The following is a 24490-nucleotide window of genomic DNA, read 5'->3' as shown; positions in this document are numbered from 1 at the left end:
GAAACTACTTCACGATACTGTAAATTAATATTTCAACAGGGACAAGGTTGATTACTGGTGCTTTTAACCATAATTATTTGATATTAGTGCTGTGATAATTGAATGATTTAAAGGATTCATTACATGTATGATGAGTTTGCCTTCTCTGTATTAACTATCTGCAGATTTCTTTCCCTTTCTTCTAACAGCATGTACAAGACAAAACAATATCTATTATGTGTATATTAAGATTGATTTTATTTCTGAGAGACCACCCCCCTGGAGAGAAAGAGAAGAATCTAAAGTTAATATATGTTTAGCAACCCAACTCCTGAAACGCAATAAAAGTTAAAATCTCCCCTACTGTTTTTTAATTATGATATTAGATCAGGAAGAAGGACGGTGGGAATTTATTGCTTCAACTATTTTGTATAGATGTGCCTGTTTTTTATGTAAAAACATGGGTAGTCAAAAAGACACCATGCTGTTCGCCTTCATCTCTCTTCGCGGAATATTGTTTGCTTTGTTGCTAATGCTCATGCCCTTTCTGATGCTGTTATCAGAGTAAAATATTAGCGATATTACGATACGCTGGATTGCATAATTTTTCTTTGCGTCTGTTTGTATAATGTTCCTCTCCCAGCAGGTGTAATTTTAAAACCTGGAGGCTTTTGCCTGTGTCTCTGTGTGTGTGTGTGTGTGTGTGTACACCCGTTGCCTATGGATGAACTTTATCCTTTGCTGCTAGGAATGATTTTGGGGCGGTTTTGCAAAAGACCTCCTAGCAAAAGCTGTGGGGCGGAGAAGTTGAGTAGGAGGCTGTGGGGAGATGAGGTGGCGTTGATAAACTCGCCCTTTTTTGCAGCAAGGCAAGAACTGGGCTATACTATGTTTGGTGTTTTTTTTTTTACTCCCCCTCCCTCCAAATAAAAGCTCTCCTGGCTTCTCGTAGATATTTGCTCGCCTGGATTTTGGGAAAGTCCCCTGAAGGCTCAGCTCTTCCCTGCCAGACGAACCCGCTCCAGGGCTGGAAAACAAACTGGGGCTGGTGGAGGGGATGGTGTAAATGGTAGCAAATGTCCCTGCTCAAGGTTGTTATCTTTAGGTGTCTGGGTGTCTGGCTCAGACAGCGAGTATTTACATAGGTATTGGCTCTGCAGATGACCTTTACAAATAACTACTTGGAGGGGGCTGAAGAAGATGGGGCATTGCCTGAATAGTCTTTATTTTAAGCCATATTTGTGGCAGGTTTAAGACTGAGCTGATCTCCTGGAGGAGACGTTTGCACCAGGCCAGAGATATTGCGGTGCAGATTGGGCTGGAATCCATCGCCTAAAGCAGCACCCTTCGCCCCTCCGCCCCCCCTCCCGCCCCCCTCCCTATACATTTCGTGGGGTTATTGTTCTTATTTGAGGGCACCAGGCTCTTCCTAACACCTTGTGCTCGCTTTCAAGCTCGCTGGTGTGCAACCGGAGCAGCCAAACAATAGAATTTGCAGACACAACTTGGAGCTTGCAACTATAGTTATCTATGCTAATTACAGGGTGTCTGACAGAAACATAATAAATGTAAAGGGAGAAGTATAGAAATATGTTTCTTCAGGCAGTATACACTTCGCCTCTCTGGGTTCAGGCTTGTTTTCTTGCTCTTCTTTTAATTTACTTCTCTGGGAAATTTTTTTTTCCCCTTCTGTTGACCTGCATTTCATATCACACCCAAAACCGAGCTAACCTGGAGAGCAGCGTGGAGAGGAGCTTTATTTTTGCACCCTCCCCGGCTGCTGCAGACGAGCTGCTGTTTGTGAACATCTGCAGTACGCTTCGTCTGGTGGAGACCTGAAATTTTTGGAAAAGGAGACCATAACACACTTAAAGAAATTGTTCTTAGCTTTAATTGCACCTCGGAATTTATTGTCTATTAGCCGTACCTCCAACACTGGAGAGACAGGAATTCTAAGCAACAAACAGAGGGGGGGTGCGGGTGGGGGGGAAGCACTTAAGCAGGTAAAAAACTCCTGCAGTGTCATTTTAAGCTGAATGCTGATTTTCTTTGCCTTAGCTATGGCTCCTATATTGGCTCAGATTGAAGTTTTCACGTTGGTATAAAGCGATGTGCGTGCAAGTTCCAGCGGTCAATTGTTGTCCTGAGGAGCTTTTTCTATATGATAACTTTTTAAGGAAGCCTGAATAACTATGATTTTCAAGCAGGCAAAGAATTTAGCGGAGGGGGGTGGGGGGGAAGGCGAAGCCTATAGCTTGCAATCGCGCTGCTGCAAGATTCAGGGATGGTATTTGGCCTGAAATTAATCTTTCCCCATATTTATTTACTTTAAGAGACAATCCTGGAATAAACAGAGGCATCTGGGGGATCAGGAAATATTTTGCAGCCTCTTCAGAGAGTCTGCTTTAGAGTCATTCAATCTATTGTGCACAATTTTTTTCCCTCTTTTTTTTTTTTTTTTTTTTTTAAGGAAAGGAGGGGTGAAGAAGGAACAAAAGAAAGAGAGAAAGAACTTGGGCAGGCAAAGGAGAAGAGGAAAGGAATGGAAAAGGACAAAAGGAAGGAAGGGGGGGGAAAAAGGGAACTTTATTCCGGGTTAAGGCTGGAAATGCAGGCGGGGAGTGGGAGCTGGGGCTGGCTGGAGGGTTACTTTCGTTTCGCTTCTGCAGAGATATGAAGCCAGCACCGCCCTTCCCTGCTCCTCCAGAGCAGGGGCTGGAGGTGTGCAGCGGGGCCGGGGGGGGAAAGGAGCGAAGAAAACACCGATTTCTTTTTTAATCCGAACTTGACAGTGTTAATTGAACCGAGGGAAAGCGGGGGAATGCGGATGGGGTTGTGGTTGGGGTTTTTTTTTTTTTCCCCCTCCTTGAGGAGGCTCCGTTTGTCTGCCTGTCAAGGGGGGCGCGGTGCCCGCTCATCCCCCGGCCCCGGGGTTGCCGCAGATCCCCCCCCCGGACCGGCCGGGATGCGGCTGCGGGGTTGCCCCCGCGGGGGGCTCCGGGCTCCGGGTGCTCCGGCGGGCAGCAGCGCATCAGCCCCGCTCCGGAGGAAGGCTGCTGGTGGTACTCGGGCCTGGAGCTGCGACAGGGAAAGGGGGATCCCCCCCGCCCTCCTGCCCCGCCAATTACTGGGGACCGCAGACTGGCTTTTCCTTACCACCACTTTTCGCCAAAAAAAAAAAAAAAAAAAAAAAAGAACAAAAAAATTAAAAAGCAAGAAAAACCCAAGGAAGCAGTGTCACCTCAGCAGGCAGGCTGTCCAATAGTTGTTTTTTTCTTTTTTCTTTTTTTTTCTCCCTCTTCTGTCTTCTTTTTTTTTTTTTTTTATTAGGGTTATTTTTTTGTCTCCCTTCCTTCCAATCAGGGGAGAATTTCTCAAAGCGAAACCAAAAGATTTGGAAGTGGGGAAAGAGCCTGGCTGCGCGCACAGGGCAGGGCAGGGATGCAGCTCGGGCTGAGCACACACAGCACTTGCAGGGAGCAGGACGAACATGGGAAGCGTTTAGCTCCGAAAAGGTGTCAGAAGTCAACTGGGCAGGACAGTGCTCAGACAAAGGCTTGATTTTCTGTAACCTCCTAATTTGCGACTCGGCTTTCTTTCTTTTTTTTTTTTAATTTTTTTTTTTTCCCGCCAGGAAAAAAAATAATATAAATACTCATACAGCTTGTGGACTGCTTTAGTGCTAGTTTTGCTCAATGCAGTTAAGTTTCTTTCCCCCGCAGATTCAAAAGGGGAGGTGAGAGGAAAAGATATTAGTCTGCCTGGAAGGGATGTGATAGTTCACCATCATTTCAGAAGAGGTAATCTCCCATTAAACAAGTACCGAAGCTTTTGTGGAGGCATAGGAGTCTAGCTGGAGCGTGCATAAAAGCTGCGAGATAACGTTGTAGCTGCTGAATTCAATAGCAAGGCGTGTTTTAATTCCACTCTGGATATTTGCTTGGAGACCCTGCTACTGAAAAGAAGAATATTTCAGGATATTGCTTTATTTGCCCTGCACTCTGAGTGGACTTTATTCACATAACTTTGCATTCATCCATGGGGATGGTTTCATGTCGAGATAAGCGTGAAAGGACAATATTTTATGTGGGTTCACATCGTGTTAAATTTTATGGGGGTTCACATCGTGTTACGGGATTCTGCAGCAGAGAAAACGTTGTCTTAAGCCGTGTCTTTAGTCTTAAGCCGTGTCTTTAGTCTTAAGCCGTGTCTTTAGTTTGCTTTAAGGTGAAGTGTCTCCATCTCTGCTTTGTACTGCTTGATTCTCAGAGACCAGCAGTCCCTGAATGAAAGGGGTTTGTATCACAAACGCTATCTTATTTTTTATTTAAGATCCCACGACAATATGGGGAGCGAATAATTCCGTGTGCTGCAGGTTTCCGTGCAAATAAAAGAAATCTTTGCAAGATATGTTTGCCTTTGTGTAACACCAACACACACCATCCACGACTAATTTAGTGACCTTGCCTGCTTGCATTAAGGTTACAGAAACTGCTGCTACTTATTATAACTGCGTGGCTTTGGTAATTTCTGCTCGTTTTGCGGTTCGTCTGTGGTATATTCTGACATTATTATGTTTTTTTCCTCTGGAAAACCTCCCCACTGACTCTGCTTTTCAGTGCTTCTCTCCCTCTGCATGCTCAGTCCTTCCTTTCCCTCTCCCTTCTTCTCTCTCTGCCTCTTTTTTCTTTCTCCCTCTCCCCTTCTGCATATACGTCTGCAGACAACCCTTCTTTTGTAAGGATTCTCTTTAAAATATTCCGCCAAAGTAGGAAAGCCAAGCTGCTTTTTCCCCTCCACATGTCACAGCCCACTATATTAGCAGCCCTGCAGAGTAGGTATTTTTAAAATGGGAATAGATAAAAGAATGATGAGTATATATATATTTTTTCTCGCGAACATAAAAATAACCGTCATTGGAGACTGGTGATTGACAGATAAATTGGTCTCGATAAAGGCCAAAGAAGACATTCTGCTCCTGCAGGAATATTTCCCTTTAAGGGCTCACATAAAGCAGGGGACTTAAAACGGAATGAGGAATAAATTCTGTGAGGGAGCTAGTCGATGACTTTTCTCTTCGAATTTGGAAAATCCGGAGTCCCTTGACAAACACCCCCCGTCATATTTCTATTTTAAAGCCTCCCCTATTTTTCGAGAGGGAAATCCTATTTCTACCAGCAGCGAGGGCAGCCTCGTGCATTAATTTTTTTTTTTTTTTTTTTTTCCTCGAGCCCTGTGAATTGAGGTGCAGGATTTTATCCTGGCTCAGCTGAGGGGGTAAGTTTGGAGGGGCTGGGGGGGGTGTCTCCTGGCAGCATCACTCCTTCTCGCCTGTTTATCCCTGAATCTCTCTTAATCTCTTTTCTCCTCCCATGCAACTTACTGAGGGGGGGGGGGAAAAAAAATTGAAGAGGTTTCTGCCGTGTCCGTCCGTGGGACTTGCACAGAGTGTCCTTAACGCCTGTCACTGGTGAATGCTGCATCACTGGAGACACCCTGCCCACCCCCCCTGCCTGCCTGCCTGCCTCTCCCATGGAGGGCCCCCCATCGCTTTCTGAACCCACACTTTTCCTTCTTCTTGCAAATTTTGACCGTTTTCCTCCATGTCCCCCCAGCCCTAGAAAACCCGAGGTGATGGAGAGCCCTGGAGAGCCCAGACAAGCCATATTTGGGGGGGGGGGACTGTTTCTAAAAAAAATAATGAGAGGTTATTTTTGGTCAGGTATCTTAATTTTTTTTTTTTCTTCCAGAGAAATCGCCTAACTCCCTTCTTTCAGACTCCAATGGGCGTGAGCTATTTACCTACCTGTCTTTCCTTACAAAGGAAAGGTTATTCCCTCAAAATGCAGGCAGGCTATCACCGATTTTTTAACGCTCCCAACTTCTTCAATCGATTTGGTGCAAAAAGAAAAGTTTCCAGGCGTTAACAAAAAAAATAAAAAAGAAAAAAATAAGAACAATCATGTGCCCAACACACATTGTTGCTTCCTCCTGATACGCAAAAGCTCTCCCATCCTCAGCTATATAGCTGAAACTCAGTCCTACGGTTTTATTTAATGAACGACACATTTATGAACAATCAAATGATCCTCGTAAAAATTTTATTGAAGGACATAAAAACATCCACGACTACTTGCCGAATAATGCAGCCTTTCACTGCAAAAGCTGAGTCTTTCCTTTTTTTTTTTTTTTTTTTTTGGGGGGGGGGCTGGTGCTATTATTATTTCCCCCTCCTCTTTGCAAAGATGCTCCTCATACTATATATTTTTTTTTCCCCCCTCCTGAAGACACTTATTTCTTAAAGCAGGACTAGATGTGCCTGTGCCCCACAGATTTCTCAGCTGCTGAGCAGCCTGACGATGAGACAGCGCTGCAAAAGATGACAAAAGCCCCCTTTGCTTTTAGGTTAAAAGCTTCTCCCCCCCCAGCTCCTTTCTCCAAGTGGGGAGCCCACCTCCACCGCACTGCTCCCCTCTCCCCTTCCCACCCATATTCAATTTAATGTATCCATTAGAGGCTAGAAGCTGCAGAAGCAAAGGACAGAGACAAATTACGTCAAGAAATAGTTCCTGGACTACCTTCCACAATTACCTTCCACCTTCCCTAGCACCAGGGCAAATCTCTTCTCCCCCCCCCCCAGCCCGCGGGCAGAGCATCCCCCGGCCGAGCACCGGCCGAGCCTCCCTCCTCCCCATCTCCGCCCCATTTCTATCAGTTTTAGGAAAAGCCGGGTGGCGTTATTAAAAAAAAAAAAAAAAAAAAAAAAAAGGAGGAAAAAAAAAAAAAAAAGACCTGCGGATTGATCCACGCTATATTTTTGGGTAAATACAATCACGTGAGGGCGGGCAGCCAATGGCACACTGGGAAAGGCTGAAAAAATAATTACCTGCCCTGATTGTTCTATGAGAAGATAAAAAGTACACATACAGTTCATACAATAATCTTATGAATGTAAAAGAGGGGGGAACCATGTCGGCTTCTGGCCCCATAAGCAACTACTATGTTGACTCCTTGATTAGCCACGAGAACGAAGAGCTCTTGGCCTCCAGGTTCCCCAGCTCTGCCTCCCACCCGGCTGCTGCCCGACCGTCAGGATTAGTCCCGGACTGTGCCGACTTTCCGTCCTGCAGTTTCGCCCCCAAGCCGGCCGTTTTTACCACCTCCTGGGCTCCCGTCCACTCCCAATCCTCCGTGGGCTACCACCCCTACGCTCCCCAGGCACCCGTGGGGGCCGAGCCCAGGTACATGCGGACTTGGCTGGAGCCCCTCGCCGGGGCCGTCTCCTTCCCGGCCTTCGCCCCCGGTGCTCGCCCCTACGGCCTGAAGCCCGACGCCTTCCCCGGGCGACGGGCGGAGTGCGGCCCCGCCGACGGCCGCGGCTACGCGGACTACATGTACGCGGCTCCGGGGGAGCTGAGAGACAGAGCAGCGCAGACAATTCCTTCCCCGGAGTCCGAAGCCATCGCTTCCAGCAAACACAAAGAAGAAAAGCACGAATTAGACCCTAGTAAGTCGAAGTCATTCTTGTTTACGACCGGGGAGGCATTACGGCTTCCAGGACCCTACTCAATAAAATGAAATTACCTTAGAGAGCCCGACCCTAAAACTCCAGATACGCAGGAAGATCTGGGGGTTGGAGCGAGTCCGCCTAGCAGAGCCGGAGAGCGAATATCTCGACTTTGTTTTGGGCTCTTTAGTCTTTTTTTGTTTTGGTTTGGTTGTTTTTTTTTTCTTTTTTGCAAGGGGGGGGTGTGTGTGGGGGTGTTGGCTTCTTTGATCAAATATTCATCACCTTCCACCGGGGGGAATTAAAAAAAAAAAAAAAAAGAAAAGAAATAGAGAAGGAGAGTGCGTGTGTGAGAGGGAGCGAGAGGGGGGCAGGCAGAGGGAGAAGCCTCTTCGCTTTCAAATATTTCCACTTTCAAAGAACAAGGAAGAGTTGTAGCTGGCTGGAAGTGAACGTATTGATGTGGTTTTGGGGGGGGAAGGGAAAGGAATATCTCTGGATAAATGCAGAGGTGTCTCTTTATCTATTTTAAAAATCAATAAAAGCTCCACCGGTGCAATTATTCATAAAATGCTCCAACACGTGGGAATAAATGAAAAGGTGGGTGCCCTGGGCGGGGGGCCGGGGGTTGGGGGGGTGTGTAGGGGAGAAGTAAGGAGGAAAATTGGAATTGTAAAGGCATAAACTCCGTGTGTGGAGGTAGCTGAGGGCAAAAGGCAGCGAGCTCAGGACATTGGACCATACACTTGAAGAAACATCTTCTGCAGCCCAAGTGACGGGGGTGGGTGGGTGGGGGGAGGAAAAAAAACTCAAAAAACCCAACCCAGCCATCAGGAAACCTTGAACATTGTAGGGGCAGGAGTCAGGTAACCGCCATCATCATCCTCACCTCCTGCCTGCAGCGCAGGGGAGCCTGGACCCCAGGACCAGCTCCTGGGGGATGCAGGCAGGAGGGCAGCTCAGCTCCCGGGATTTAAAAAAAAAAAAAACAAACCAAAAACAACCCCAAAAAAGCCCCAAATAAAACCCCCCAAACCCAACCCTTCCTCACCAAACCCTCCCCGAGAGGAGCTCAGCATCCGCTGGGGATGCAGGGGGGATGATGCGGGTACACCCGCCGGGGGTACCGCACGCCCACGCAGCCGCTCGGCCGTGCCCGGAGCTCCGTGGGACCCCCCCGGCCTAAAACGCGGGTGATTTCCGAGGGATAAAGCTGGGTGTCAGCAGATGGGAGCACCTTGGTGCCTCGGTATCTCGCTCTCTATCTGGAAAGGTGCTCACACCTCTATTTATGACAGGCGGGCTGGTGCCAGGCACCCTCGTGATAAAAATAAGTCGAGGAATCAGGGGGCGAAAGTCTCCCTTTGCTGGCAGGCAGCTGCCTAAAACGGGCAGGGGGGGGAAAACCTTCTCCCAGGGAAGGGAGCGGTGGGTTTGCTCCCCTGAGCAAGCGGGGCTTGTGGCAGCAGCGTGGAAAAGGGATTAAAAAAAAAAAAAAAAGAGAAGCCAATTTCTGGGAGCCAGTGGGACATCTCGCGTGTCATCCTTAAGATATTAAAAAAACAAACTCGGCTTTCCAGGTCTGGGAAAGCTTCTAGGGAAAGTATTGGAGAGCTGAGGTTGTAAAAAGAGTTTATGGGCCTATGAAATGGTGGGAATTTTGACTTTTTATGACTATGTTCTTAGATTACTGCTAGTAGCAGTCATGTGGATAATTATTATTTTAAACCCATTGCTACAGTTTTATTTACTGAAACTTTTATGTGAGAACAGCAGCAAAAGAGAAGGAAATGACCCCTCCAAAATAAACAGATTAAACTCTTCTGAAGGTCACTTAAAATATTTAGGTAAGATCTGCTAATTAAACAGGTTTCTTTCTATAGATACAGCAGGGCGTGGAGGGGGGGAGGGAAGAAAGGCCAGCTGTATACATTGATTTTTTTTTTCCCCCCCAAAAATATAAAAATCTTCTTTCTCAGACAATCCCGTCGCAAATTGGATTCATGCGCGCTCCACGAGGAAGAAAAGATGTCCTTACACAAAGTATCAGACCCTGGAACTGGAAAAAGAGTTTTTATTCAATATGTACCTTACACGGGACCGGAGGTACGAAGTAGCCAGAGTCCTTAATCTCACTGAACGCCAAGTCAAAATCTGGTTTCAGAACAGGCGAATGAAAATGAAGAAAATGAATAAAGAAAAAACCGATAAAGAACAGCAATAAAGTTGGCAAAGTCCAGTCAATGGGAAACGAGGGTGGAGAGAAAAAAAAAAAAAAAAAAGGAAAAAAAAAAGAAAAAAAAAAAGAGGCTGTTTTTGGGGGTTGAAATGTTTCTGACTTTGAATGTGCGGATGAATGTTTAGCATTATAGGCAAACACAGCAAGCGTTTTGGGACACGAGTCTTTTCTAAAATGCAACTAAATAAAAGAAAGATGTCTGGGGGGTTTGTTTTCTCTTCCTTTCTTCTTCCTTGTTTTTTGTTTTGTCCTCTTCAGAAAACAAACACAAGAAGTACTTGAATTTTTTTTTTTTTTAGTATTTTATTTCATAAATTAAACTTATCCAGTATTTTTATTTTTTAATTCCGCGAGCTCGTGAGTGAATATTTTGTACAAAAGAGAGGAAAAAGAGAAAAAAAAAAAAGACTGAAGGGAATATGGCTCAATGATGTTCTGTCATGGTGTTGAACGTTTCTGCTGTACTTATTTGTGTATTTTATTCTCGTCTCAGAACCGTTCTGTAATATTGTTATGTTCGCTATTGTAGAGCAGCTCTATGTAAATATACCTAACGTCACGGGAAAAAAAAAAAAAAAAAGAAAAAAAAAATCAGTATGTAGGTGTCTCTTTTTTTAAAGCCGGTTGCAGAGGAGCAGCCCCGGGGCTTTGCCAGGCCGGTGCCGGTGCCGGTGCCGGTGCCGGTGCCGCAGCCTCGGCGGGGCGGACCCGAGCATCCCCCGCAGCCGGAGGAGAGCGGAGATTTCTGCTTCCTTCCCCAGCACTTTTCTATTTCAGAGTACCATAATAAAAAGGCGCTGAGGTAAGGGTTATATGTGCCATCAATTTTTAGATTGGGATAATTAATTGTACTAATTTATGACCCCAGGCAATCGAAGGATATGTAAAAAGACTAAATATGGATGCTGGGAATAGAGGAGCTGGCAAAGGCATCCGCTCTCTGCCATCCACTCAGGGGGAGCTTCTGCCTTATCGATGGGTTGCCAAAACTTGGAGGGTTGCTGGAAGTGCTGCTTCTCGCAAGACAGGCCAGGAGAAGGGGAGAAAAAAAAAAATACATGTCTGGGGTGGAGAAGGGCTGGGGGGAAAAAGAGAGCAGGGGAATAAAGAAATAAATGTGTGGTGGCGATGCGGGAGCCTGCAAATTTTCGGGCTAAAAAGAAAAAAAAAAAAAAAAAAAAAAGGCAGAACCCCCCCCCCCTTCGCCTTACACGGGGGAGATTAAAAAAAAAAGGGGGGGGGGGGAAAAGGGTTGTTGGCTGCGGAAAGGTCAAACCCCACCGTCCTGCCAGGGCGAGATGGGTCTGGTGCTGCAGAGGCTTGTGCAGAGGCGAGAAAACGCTGCCCACAGCGCAGGGAGCCGGGATTTATCAATGGCTCCTTCTCTGGGCGCTTTCCAGGCTGCTGAATGAGAAACAAGAGGCAGGAGATTGTATAAAAAATGAGCAGCGAGGGATGTTTAATCATAAAAACTTGTTATAGGTCCCTTTCTTTAATGAAATGAGTGGAGCAGCGTTTTAATCTTTCTAATCAAAACCAGATCAGGCGAGCGAGATACGTTTGTCGCCCTCGTCCCAGTTCCTCCGAAATAAAAAAATCTGGAAGCGATTACTTCTGCTGATCTCATAAAATATTGGTCTTTAATATTTCTTGCTGAAGCATTTGGAGGTTTCTTTTCCTTCCCCTGATTTGTGTCCTCGCTTTTAAAGCGGGGTCTATTTTTGTCACCGGAGGGGGACAGGCGCACCGCGGTCTATCAGCGCAGACATCCCTGGAGCAGGGGAAGCTAAAAAGCCCTTTTACAATCCCAGTTTTGTGCTAGGTCTGTTTGGAAAAAACCTTAACGAGCGCAATGAAATGGTCAGGTTAGAAAACATTTTAGCAGAGCGAAAGATTTATGGACCAAAAAAAAAAAAAAAGAGAAGAAGGGGGAAATCTTTCCACCTAAGTCATGTCAATTCTTTCTTTTTTTTTTTTTTTTTAATTATTATTATCATTTTCCCTCCCGTCTGCTTCTCTTCTTTCGTTCATCCTGCCTCAAATAAAGAATAAAATCCTGCAGGGTCGGGAAGCGGCTCGCCCACGTCCTCTTCGCGAGAGGGGAGAAATCATCCCCGTTTTATCATTATTAATTAAGAGGGAAAAAAAAACCAAAACCAACCACCTCATCCCCATCATCATTTGGACAGGACTTTGGCGGCAGTTTCGGACCCGGCTCTCTGGAGGGGCTTGTCAGGAGCGTTTAGCGATGTTGAAAAGACATGATGTATGGAAGTTCATTTTGGCCCCCCTTTCATTCAAGCGGATCTCATTTCCAGTGCGACCACAGCCTGCTCCCTCCCCCTGCCCCCCCCTCCCCTCCCTCCCCAACCTCCCCCCCCCTCCCCAGCCCCTCTCCCTCCCTCCCCAGTCATCTCTCCGGCCAGACCCCCATTAGAGCCGGCGGGCAGCGGAGGAGATGCCCCTTTGTCTCCACCGAGCTGCTGGTTGGGGCTTTCTTTTGTTGGTGGTGGGTTGGGTTGGGTTAAAATCCTGCCGCAGTTTTAGTTCATGTGCAAGGCCCCCGGTATCCTTAAACCCCCCCCGCCTCCCCGTCCCCCGGTGAAGGGTTACACCAGTTATAAAATGCCATTTGGCCCTGCTGGGAGGCTGCGCTGGTGCGGCTCAGCCATTGAATTTCTCCTGCACCGCAGCCAGCGGCGAAAAAAACCACCCCAGTGTGGCTCAAAATAAATAATAATAATTAAAAAAAAAAAAATTAAAAAAAAAAATAGGCGGCTCGCACCCAGCAGCACACCCTGTGGCCAGCCTTTCCCCGGATTAATGTATCAAAATGCTCCAATTTCGGCATTCTTTGACATATGGCGCGTGTGTGCAGACGCATACTGATACAGCTATTGTGTGCCGGCGCTTGTGAACATGCACATGTATTTCTGCCCGGGGAGAGATGCGCTTATAGCTCTCGGGGAGGAAAAAAATTATGTATATATATATACAGGCATGTATATAAGGTCCTGGGGGTGTTGGGTTGTTTTTTTTTTTTTTTTTGGTCGGGTGCGTGTGTGGTGTGTGTGTGCCTGGTTTCAAATCTGCCCTTTTGTAAGGCACACAAAACCGACAGGACCCTACAGCTGTCCATAGGTACATTTCCGCAGCCAAAAAAATGCCACTTTTACAACTCTGTTTGTCTCCCTGCTATGCGGGGCTGAATAGGACCGAACAAAACAGGACCCTAGATCTGGCTAGACGTCTGGCTTTAATTGCTTTATGGTTTAAATAAGGTGGGTGCTCTTCTCTTTGAAACCGGATTATTGGAATGTTTTGTCTACAAGCTACAAACAACAGACCCCCCTCGGACGAGGGGAGGTTAAAAAAAAAAAAAAAAAAAAAGAAAAAAAAGGGAAATCAAACCCCAACTCGAAGCCAAAACTGATAAAAGCGGGGAGGTGGGGAGGGAGGCCACATCTGGTGGGTTTGTTTGGTCCCGCATGCGTGTGCTGCTGCTTTTTCTTTTTTGTTTTTTTTTGTTATTTTTATGGGTGAGAAAAAGGGGGAAATGGGGAAAAAAAAAATAAAGGGGGGGGAATGGCTTTTCCCAAAAATCCCCAGTGTTTGTATAGGGGTGGCCGCACCGCGCTGCTGGAGGGTGGCCGCGGCCCCCCCTCCTCCCCGAGGCGCCGGTAAGGGATTATCGGTTATAACGCACCGCCCGGTAATCCGCGGGGTCCGGCGGCCCCCCCCACCCCGCCCGCGGCGCTGCGCCCCGCTGCGGCCGCGAGATGGCGCTGTTGCCCAATGTTAGCGCGGGGCTGCGCGCGGCGGGCAGCGCCCCGCACCCGCGGCACCCCCGCGCCCGCGGAAGCGGCTCCGCGCCCGGGGATGGAATTGGGGTTGTGGGGGGGGAGCGCGGAGCTGCCTGGCTTCACCCGCACACCCCGCACCGTGCTGAAAAACCCCATAAATAGCTTTTTTTTTTCTAATGTATTTTTTCCGCGGGGAGCGCGGAGCGGCGCTCAGGGCTGACATCTGACGGCGCGGGGAGCGCATAAATGCATAAAAATGCTTGCACAGAGAAATTGCCTATTTTGAAGTGGTTGTGGGTTGCTTTTTTTTTTTTCTTTCTTTATTTACGCACGTCACGTATCTCTCCTCATTTTGGGGTGGGGAAGGAGGGAATGACATTTTTCAGTGAAGGTCAGGGCAAAGAGAAAGGGGGAGAATAAAATAAACTCCGGGAGGGTACAATGAAACACCTAAAAGTACAATACAGCCACACCGATAAAGCAACATCCAAGCGCATGCACCCGGCAAGACACATCACCCCCCACCCATCCCCACACCTAAACACGGCCAAAACAGTAAAGACAAAGAGCAGCACTTTCCCCAGACAGTAAATGTCAAGATATTTTCCTTAAAAAGAAGCAGGCAATTGCATATATCTCATTTCATGAAATCTGGAAGGGGATGGTGGGTCCTTTCTTTCACAGCAAACAATTATTTCCCAGCCTAAGGTAAAATTCGGAAAGACTCGCTGCACCTTTGCTTACTGCATCCAGGGATAACGAGGGGAAAAATGCAGCAGCTTTTCCCAATCCCAGCCCGAATTGCCCAGATGTGACAACTTTTTCTTTTTTTTTTTTTTTTTTTCTTTTCACTTGAATTTGCCTTTATTGCACGGGCAGGCACTGGGATTTTAAAAATAGAAATGCTATTGATTAGAGAAGGAAAATGGTCACCTTGACTATTAGCTGTTAATTAAGGAGCCTCTGTCCCTAGTTGCTCTTTTCTTCAGTTTTTTTTGGGGGGTTCCCTAGGGAAGGGGTAATCTGGGGAAGGGGGGATGAGGTGGGCGAGTTCTCCTGTAAAAATGAATATGGTCATGGTGCCGTCCTTGAGATTATTCGGGTATGAAGACTATTTCTTCACAGTAGCTTGTTTTTTAAAAATATTTTCACGATAGACGGTGGAAAAATCACTGTTCTCCTGCATAGTTCATTGTCTGCTTACGAGGAGGAAAAACCCACCACATGTAGCCTTTCTAAATGGAAAAATACATCCTCGATTTATGAAAATCTAATAAAGGTGGTCCGGGTGGCTACTGGGTTTTTTCCTCTTCTTGGGAAGGTGTCTGCAAAAAAAAAAAAAAACCCACAAAAAAAATACAGTTTCAACCTCACCAGAGGTTTGAGCCACCCCATGCCTCAAAAAAATTGAGAATGTGACCTTTCCTGGGCAGAAAAACACACCTCAAAACAGCTTGGCGAGCGTAGCTGAGATGGTATTTTTCTCCCTCCACACTTGAAATCGGTCAGAGTCACCCAGGTCTCTTCTGAAAATAATTAGGCTGCTTTTTTTTTTTCCTCTTGGTGGAAGAACATGAGGGAAAGATTTGAAGGTCTGTAGACTTTGGAGGGAAACATGGGGACTGTTAATAACACTATGTCATTTAGTGGGGTTGATATTTTTTGCGGCTCTACAGAAAATAATCATTTGCCAAGTGTTGGTGTCGTGGGTGTCGTGTCCCCCCCTTCCCCCCGAAAAATTAACACGAATCCTGGTGATTTGATGTGATTTTTCTTTTTTTTTTTTTAATGAGCTGAGTTCCTTCATGCAGTCGTAAAAATGAAGTGTCCGAAGTGAAAGGTTGCAGTGAGTGGTCACTGACAGTGCAAAAAGTGGGGGCGAGGGGCGCAAATTCCACTTGCAATAGGAAAAGAGGGGGAAAATGGCTATGTTGAATAGCGAAACAATAAAAAAAGAGGTCGATGGTTATTTTTTACAGGCATGCACAAAAGGGAGTACATACTTTCTGTCTCACTTTGCCTCTCTTTCGTCCAAAGTAGCTCTCTGTAAGCAATGGTCTACTTTATTCCCTTGGAAGGATGCTTCCCTGTTATTTCCAGCCGTGGATTTTCAGTGGTTGGTTTGAAAGGAAGCAAGGGGGGGGGGAAATAAATAACTCCCCATAATTTTCTGCCTTTATTTTCTTTAAAGAAGGACAGCAAGAAGCAGCCAATCAATACGGAGACGCTTCCCTCGCCCGCTCGCTCCCGTTTTGCTTTTGTTTGCTTGTTTGATTCCAATCTCCCAACCACCATCACCACAATAACAACAACACACGCGCACCCCCCCACCAAAAAAAAAAAAAAGGAAAAAAAAACCAAATAAAAAAAAGGAAATCTGGACTCAGCGACTCCAACCACACCAGAACCCCCCTCCCCTTTCTGCCCCCCTCTAGGTGGGAGCAACCCCACCCTCCCAGCCCCCCCCCCCCAAACCCCAACACAATGACAACAACACTACCACCAAGACCAGGGGTACCCCCACCATCCTCCCTGGCAAAGGGGTGACCCCATGGGACGGGGGGGGGGAGTGATGCTGAGCACTAGAATAAGCTCACCCCGAATATTTTGGGGGGGGGGGGGGTGATGGGGCGGGCAAGGGGGGGCTGCTTGGGCTCCCTTTACCTGTTGAGGTTACCTAGGCTGACCTCCCAGCGCATGTATTTGCTGCCATCAGTGAAGAGGCTGCTGCTGGGAAAAAAAAAAAAAAAACGGGGGGGGGGTGTTGGATATTAATGCGCACCTTCACCCTCCTCCACTCATTAGGTGTGGGTGCCCCCCCCCACCTCTCCGGAGGGGGTGGGTGGGTGGGTGGATGTCCCTCAGCATACACCACCTTTCCTTCATCCACAGGCTCCCCCCCACCCCCCCCCAAAAAAAAAAAAAAAGCGCCCCAAAACGCTGTCATTTGGCTGGCAGGCTGGCTGAGCGTGGCGGAGGGATGTGTACATATCGCGTGTGAGGGGAGAGAGGAGGGAAAAAAAAAAAAAAAAAAAAAGAAGAAAAAAAAAAAAAAAAGCCACACCACCGGGATTTTGAGGAATTTGCCTGTGGTGTTAAAGGGAAGGAGCAGAGTTACAGAGAAATTGAGAGAGAGAGCTCTACCTACCGACAGATTACAAGAGAAGTCAAGAGCACCGAGAACCAACCGTACAGACACACAGAGGCACCATGAAACGCCTTTGAGATCGCATTAAAAAAAAAAAAAAAGCCACTAAAAAGCAGGACTTGAGACAGTCCAGGGACAATCTCGCACTAATCTAGAATTAAAGCCGTCTTTTTTTTTTTTTCTCCTTTTTTTTTCTCCTTTTTTTTTTTTTTTTTTTTTTTTTTTTTGCATGCGAGGGTCATGAGTTCCTACTTTGTAAATCCTCTCTTTTCCAAGTACAAAGGCGGTGAATCGCTGGAGCCAACTTACTACGACTGCAGATTTCCACAAAGTGTTAGCAGGAGCCATGCTCTCGTGTATGGTCCGGGCACTACTGCTCCCACCTTCCAGCACCCTTCACACCACGTCCAAGAGTTTTTCCACCACGGAACCTCCAGCATCTCCAACTCTGGATACCAGCAAAACCCATGCGCCTTGGCGTGTCACGGAGACGCTTCTAAATTCTATGGATATGAAGCTCTACCGAGGCAATCGCTTTATGGTGCTCAGCAAGAGACGACTGTTGTACAATATCCTGACTGTAAATCGTCTTCCAACAGTAACTCTAGCGAGGGACAAGGGCATTTAAATCAAAATTCGTCTCCCAGTCTCATGTTCCCATGGATGAGACCTCACGGTTAGGACCTTTTTTTCCTCCTCCTTAAATGTTTTCCTTTATTTTTTTTCTCTCTTTCTCTCTCTCTCTCTCCCCTCTGCCTGTCTGTCTGTCTGTCTGTCTGTATATATATATGTATGCATATAGAAGCACAAACATATGTATAGATATATAAACATGCACATACACACATATGCATACATATATATATATGTAAAAATATAAATATAAGAGGCGTAGATGTAAAATATGAAAGAAATGAGCAGTTTTGTGCTAATGTTTCTTCTTTTTAGGAAGACCTTTGAAAGCAAACAAGACAGCAGTTACTAGAGAGCCAGCAAGGTGATTCCCTGCAAAAGGCTTAAATCACAATAAAGTAAAACTTGTTTTTTATTGCTTGCCTTGAGGATAGGCAATAAGATACAGCTCCCACGAGGTTATTTGCATGTTGATAATACACTGCTCTTTAAAATGTCATATAGCCTTTCATAACCGCTGGGAGACGAAGCCTGAAAGGTGGGAACTTGTATAAGTATTACTAATACTTTACATCTGTTTCTTAAAGCCTAGAGATAAAAGTTTAAACAGAAAAGGAAACTTAGCTCAGAGCTATGGGGTGGGGTGGAGGAGAACAGTCTGCTGTCCTGGGTTAAAAAAAAAAGGGGGTGGGAAATTCAAAATATTTGGGGCTGAATGGAACTTTGCTCCTGTGAAGTCCAGATAATTGCACAGAAACCGAAATACTTCAAAGTACAAGTTTCCCCCACCTAAGGACCAAGGTTGTCTAGAAGCCTTGTTAATTCAAAACATGTGAAGGTTAGTGTTAATTTTAAGGACAATCAGAGCCCCAAAGTTTTCCCCCCTGCCCCCACCAAAATTTAACAACAACAACAACAAAAAAAAGAAAATAGAAAGGAGTTCTGGCTAATGTAGAGAGGATGTGGCCCAGAGGCTGGGAGATAGACGCAGAGGAAAACACGTTATTTATCTAAGCTTTGACCTAGAGGTAGTCTCAAGGATGCAATCATTTCAAACTGGAGCTTTTTTTTTTTTTTTTTTCCCAAATAGATTGTTTTTCTCATTAAGAAAGGACGTGCAGAAGGAAGGGCAGGGGCTCAGCTGCACATACCTCAGTCCTCTTTCTTTCTTTTTGGGCTATTGCTGCAAATGTCCATCTCGAGTTGTTTCAAATACAATCTCTGTGTTTGCCCAGGCAAATATCCATCTCTGTCTGTCTGTGCTTTACAGACACACAGCCCTAACCGAAAGAGAGGGGATTTAAGAGAAAATTCAAATTCTCAGGGCATAAATATTAGCAAATAGGAGGACCCCGAGTCTGTATTTTGGGGAACAATATTTGGAAAAGGAAACAAAAGTTGGGCATTTTGAGGAAAAGAAAGAAAGGGAGGAAGAGTGAAAGAGAGAAAGAAAGAGAGACAGAAAGAAGGAGAGAGAGAGAGACAGAAAGAAAGAAAGAAAGAATGAAGGAAAGACAGAAAGAAAGGAAAGAAAGAAAAGGAAGAAAGAAAGAAGGAAAGGGAAAGGAAGAAAGAAAAAGGAATGGGGCGAAGGAGAAAGGCTGGAGAGGATTTTATGGTGAACAATGCACCTTTCATAGGAAAATAGATATTTTTTATAAAATGGAGCTGCCCACCAGGACTCACCATCCAGAATCACCTTTTAGGAAACTGGAAAGGTCTCTTTTGTGAATGAGCTTGACACACACCTCCCTGCACCCAGCCAAGCAGCCAGAGCCCAACACTCCCCAGGAAGAGCCAGGGAAGGGCAGCTGCCTATCAGTATTAATAGCAATATCAGCCCTATGATTATTAATAATCACCCAGCGACTTTCTTTTAGTGCCTTTAATATGCAGAGGGTTGAAAGGGGCTTTTTTTTGGGGGGGGGGGCAGCAATTTCTCTAGGAAAATTGAGGTGAGGGGGGCTGGGGGGGGGGGGAGCAGAGCCTCCAAAAGGGGGGAGAATTAAGAAGTTATTTGATGTTTGTGTCCTACAGCTCCCGGAAGACGCAGTGGCAGACAAACTTACAGCCGGTACCAGACCCTGGAGTTAGAAAAGGAGTTCCTCTTCAACCCGTATTTGACACGGAAGCGGCGGATTGAGGTCTCTCACGCCCTGGGACTGACCGAGAGACAAGTGAAGATCTGGTTCCAGAACAGGAGGATGAAGTGGAAAAAAGAAAACAATAAAGATAAGCTGCCGGGGGCCAGGGACGAGGAGAAAACGGAAGAAGAAGGGAATGAAGAAGAGGAAAAAGAAGAGGAGGAAAAAGAAGAAAGCAAGGACTGAGTTCTCAGCCCCTTGAAGTCTCGTTTTATGGCAGATGATAAATCGAGATGTTTACGACGGTCATTTGCTTTTATAGAGTATAGAATGGAGAGGCTCACACAGCAGTAACTACCTGTCAAACAGTTGTAGCCTTTTTTATTGTCATAGAAACTTCCCCTACTTTTTTTTTCCCCCTTTTTTTTTTTTTTTAATAGCTGCGTTTTTTAGTTCAATAAATACATAGTTGGCTTGACTGCAAGAGCAGGGGGAACAAAAAAAAAAAAAATTAAATGATCCAGCAAAGCAAACCCACCCCCAACCCCCAGCAGTCCTAAACTAAGCCTGGAAGCAAATGTCACTGCTCATCCCCTGCTCCCTCCGCTCCCGCCTGCGAAGCTGCACACAGGGATGGGTGCAGAATATGTATTTATTTGAACAGCTTTGACTTTGCCTTTTTTTTTTTTTTGTTAAAAAAAAAAAAAGCTTGGTTTTGCCTCTCCCGAATGACCCTAGGGGAAGTGCGAGGGTGCTTCCAGCTTCCTTAGCTTGTTTGTGTAGTGTCTGTCTATCTGTGGAGATCTCCATTCCTACCAGCCATTTATCAATTCCCTCGGAGGGGCCATTCCTGCAGCCCCTGCCAGATAAGAAGAGGAGCTTGGAGGGTGAGCATACCTGGTAGCGCCCGCAAACACACACACACACCCCCAAAATACCCCCCCATTTCTATAGGATTGAGGCTTGTATATACCTTGATAGGCCAAAATACGCAACCCAACCCCTTCCTTATTTCTATAGGCGCTGTTTACCCTTTGCCTGTGTGAGCACTCGAAATTCTTCATGTACTACCTAAAGGGAAAACCTGCAATAATTATCAAATCTATTATCAACAAGGGGCTTACATATCCTAAATTTTACTTGGTGAGAATTTATTTAAGAGAGAGAGAGCTGTGTTTTTGCCCTGATGCAAGCTACTAAGTAGCATAAAATAATAATAAAAATACAATAAAAAACCCCAACCAACCTTGTATTGTACTTTATCACTACCTATAGAAGGAGTCATGCTTTGAAAGTATTTGTAATGCGGTTTTATTGTCGTTTGTTGCTGCTTATTTTCTTGGAAAAAAAAATAAAAAAAAAAAATCCCAACAACTGAAACTGCCTAGTTGAGAACGCACAGTATTGTATTATTTTATTGTGCTTATAAAGTAGTGTAGAACTAAATTGCACTGAATGTATAGTTATCTATTTGTCTTGACTTATCTGTTAATGCAACATGCTCGAAACAAAAAAAAAAATCGTCATTTGTTTTATGTAAAAGCATAGTTCTGCGTGTTCAAACTCTGAATGTAGCAATTACCGCCAGAAAAAGAAAAAGAAAAAGAAAAAAAAAAAAACACATTTCTGGACACCGTGGATTTGTATTGTATACGTGAGACATTACGTAAATAATAATAATTATAATAATAATAATAATAATAAAAGATTTTAAAAGGATTGCGTTGCCTACAGTGCTATGTCTCTATTTAAAAGCACCCACACGTACACATCACTCAGAGTGGGCTCTGACTAATATTTCATCCTTCAAATCATCTTTGGCAGCCTTCAGAAACCAAGGCTCCTCTTTATTTGGGAGGAAATCAGAACATTTTGGCTCAACCACCAGCAGCGGAGGTGGCTCGATGCGCGGGGGGGGGGCCCTCCCGCCTCCCTGGCCAGAGCCTGAGCGAGACATTTCACCGCTGCAAATGGCAAATGCTCATTAAAAATGGCAATGTTGCTGCTAATTGTCTGACTGAAGCTGTAGGTCCGCCATAAAAAAAAAAGGAAAGAAGAATAAAATCAAATATTGCGATGACTCCAGCACTGTTAAATCTTTCTTGGCTATGGGAAAGGCTTCGTGGGGTGGGAAGGGGGGCAAGAAAGTGCAGAAAGGGTGTGCGGTTGGATTTTTACTTCTCCCAGCTGGGAAGTGCCATCTGAAAGATCTGGGAAGTGCAACCCCTGGTCCTGCCTGGCTCCGAGATCCAGAAAAAATCCTTTCCTTGCTGGAGATCAGGCGGGAGACGCCGTTTTCCCCCCATTCCTGGGTGCAACCCGGTGCTCGCAGGCGATCGTTAGCGAGAGGTTGAGAGGCTGGAGGGACATTAGGTGTGCGTGGAAACCTGCTTGGAGCCCGGGAGAGCCTGGGCACCAGGCGGGCTCGGGACTCTGTGGCAAGACATTTCCCTATAGGAAAACAGCACGAAACACGCCAAAAAAAAAAGAAGTTGGCAAGAAAGCAGTTTATTTACTTATATCCCCCCCCCCACCACCAGGGCGCAAAGTCCCTTTTACTCTCCCCCCAAATTCATACCTTCTTCCCCATGGACACCAGCCCTCACGTAACACATCTTTTTATTTTACTACTACTGCTGTTGTTGTTATTATTATTATATGTTATGTTATGTTATGTTATGTTATGTTATGTTATGTTATGTTATTTTATGTTATGTTATGTTATTTTATGTTATTTTATTTTATTTTATTTACAGCAAAACCTGGCGGTGATGCCTTCAGGTTTCCCTTCTACTTCTCGGATAGGAGATGAACTTTACAATTATTTCCCTAACCACCAGTCTCATTTCGTTGAACGAAGTCTATTGATCTCTAAAACCGGGTCTATCTCTCTTTTTTTTTTTTTTTTTCCCCTGCTGATAAATGGACTACATCATCTAGAGCCCAGGGATGCAGAAGTAGACGGGATGTTTACCCAGATATTGTAGATAAGGAAGCACAAGGCTCCTCACACGCAGCCTGATGCGCTGAGCTGTGTCTGGAGGCTCCTCTGTGGGTTTCGGACATTCTTAACCCAAAACCCACCAAGCTTAAAGGATTTAAATGCCTCAGGGCTTGAAATTGCTGGACTCTGCCCAGGAGGGCTGGGGGGGAAAAAAAAACCACAACAAAAACAACAACAAAAAAAGGAGAAATAGCGAAATTGTGCGACGCGCAGGAAAACGGGACTTCCGTGGGTGCACCCACACCCACTTCCTCGCCCCTTTTCCCCCCCGTATTTGCAGCGCGGGTCGCACCCCCTCTTGCAATGCCAGGGCGAAATGGGGCTGGGAGGGGGGAAATGCACCGCAAATGGCATCAGCGGGGTCGGATCCTGCCCGGGGATGGGGCTGAGCGTCTGCGTGTGCAACGCGTGTGCGCAGCTCCCGTGGGCGCCCACTCCCGAATCGCACAAAATACCGATACAGGCAGATTTCCCCCCCGCTGCAGAGCCCGTAATGTCCTCGTTAAGCGGCGTTAATCTCCCAAGAAATACATAAAAAACACCAATAAGGTTTATTCTAGACTTTTCCATGTCGAGGGCAGGCACGGAAGGTAAGCAGTTTTATTAGTCATAAAAGAAAGTGGTTTATTCTAACAGAGCTTTTTTTCTTGGGGGATATTTATCCAGCATTTCCAACAAGGGATTTCCCCCCCCACCCCACCCTCCTTTGCTATTATACGATGGATGTGTGCTCGTTCATTCCAGCATTGGAAAAATCCGCAGAAATCAGGGAAAAGAAAATCTTTTCTGCTGTGTTACTTAAAAAAAAAAAAAAAAAAAATCGCGATAAAGCCTTTGCATAGAAAATATCCTCCCATCGCGGGGGGGGGGGGGGGGAAGGAGAGGGAGAACTTATCAAAGTGTTTAAAAATAATAATAATAATAAAAAAAAAGAAACTGCATCCGCACTCTATCCATCATATTTAAATCCACAAATCTAAGTAGTTTTATCCGAACGAATACTACAGAATGACATTTATCTATCAAAAGGGGCTGGAGTTAAATTATTGAAACTACAGCCGCAGCAGTTAGTTTTGGGGTAAATGTTTATGTTCTGTAGTCAACACAAGAGAGTCGCATCTTCAGATGACATCCAGTTATTTCTGTAATCACTCCATCATTTCAAGAGAAAAAGAGAAGAGACCATTTTATGGGGGAAAGTAATTTGAAAGAAGATTCGCTCTCCACAAAGTGGCTTATTCAGAAATGATCATAGCTTCGGTATTACTGAAATTAGACTCATCTACCCGCCTGAAGTAAGAAATATCGTCCTATTCCAGGCTTTTTATTAGCCAATCAAATTTCCTTCGGATCTCCATTTGTGATTTGTGAAAAATATAATTCCTCGAAAAGCTGAGTTTGAGCATATTGCTTATTTTCCCTTAATTTATTATTCTAATCACAGCCGCCGCCGCGCGATAATGCAGCCATTAGGCGAAAAAATTCGTTTAGATTTTATACTCCGAAATGGGCACGGATTATATTTGAGAGACAACGAATTTCTCGGGCATTAAATTTTTTTTTGCGCGGATGGAGGCGAGAAAGGAGGGAGGGGAGGAAGATGCGCGGGGGCGGAGGTGGGGGAAACTTTGTGAGCTAGATTTGTTTTTTTTAAAAAAAAAAAGGCAATTCTGCCCCATTTTTTTTTTTTAAAGATCATCCTATTTTTGCCTCCCAGACTTAACCCCCCTCAAATTCACAGCTCTTTTATCCTCTCCCCCCGAAAATACCCTCGCTAATATTGGGAGAGGGGAGGCGGATTTATGGGGCGGGGGGGGGGGAGCTGAGGGAAGGAGCGAAACGATCGTCCGAAATCCTCCTTAGCAAATGTGCGCCCAGGTTACTTTCTGCCTGCCGGGATCAAAATTTCCTCTTCACATTATGGAATTTATTATCTTGTCTGCTCGCTGGAAAATGGGATCTCCATTGTGCTCGGGAAGCTGTTGTGGTCGTAGTTTCCCCCCTCGTAACTTTTAACTACCTGTTATAAAATTTATTGGTGGTTTGTAAAGTGAATAAAGTAATTTCCCTTCCATCCGGTTGTATTACAACCT

The 24490-nt window shown here is 45.6% G+C and overlaps 2 protein-coding genes across 2 annotated transcripts; both read left to right on the top strand.

Moving 5' to 3' along the window:
* The first annotated feature begins 4966 nt into the window (after positions 1 to 4966).
* Positions 4967 to 11012, top strand: HOXC9 (homeobox C9). Its single transcript, XM_075133969.1, has 2 exons — positions 4967 to 7486; positions 9466 to 11012. Exons 1-2 carry the CDS (start codon positions 6925 to 6927, stop codon positions 9708 to 9710), a joined length of 807 nt encoding a protein of 268 aa, XP_074990070.1. The 5' UTR covers positions 4967 to 6924; the 3' UTR covers positions 9711 to 11012.
* Positions 11013 to 16126: 5114 nt separating this feature from the next.
* HOXC8 (homeobox C8) lies at positions 16127 to 21112 on the top strand. Its single transcript, XM_075133970.1, has 2 exons — positions 16127 to 17352; positions 19347 to 21112. The coding sequence occupies exons 1-2, from the start codon at positions 16917 to 16919 to the stop codon at positions 19637 to 19639; spliced, it is 729 nt and encodes a 242-aa protein (XP_074990071.1). The 5' UTR covers positions 16127 to 16916; the 3' UTR covers positions 19640 to 21112.
* Positions 21113 to 24490: the final 3378 nt, after the last annotated feature.

Source organism: Calonectris borealis, chromosome 30, assembly GCF_964195595.1.
Source record: "Calonectris borealis chromosome 30, bCalBor7.hap1.2, whole genome shotgun sequence".
Classification (NCBI taxonomy): Eukaryota; Metazoa; Chordata; class Aves; order Procellariiformes; family Procellariidae; genus Calonectris; species Calonectris borealis.
Note: the sequence above shows the minus strand (reverse complement) of the source record. Positions and strands in the feature narration are given on the sequence as shown.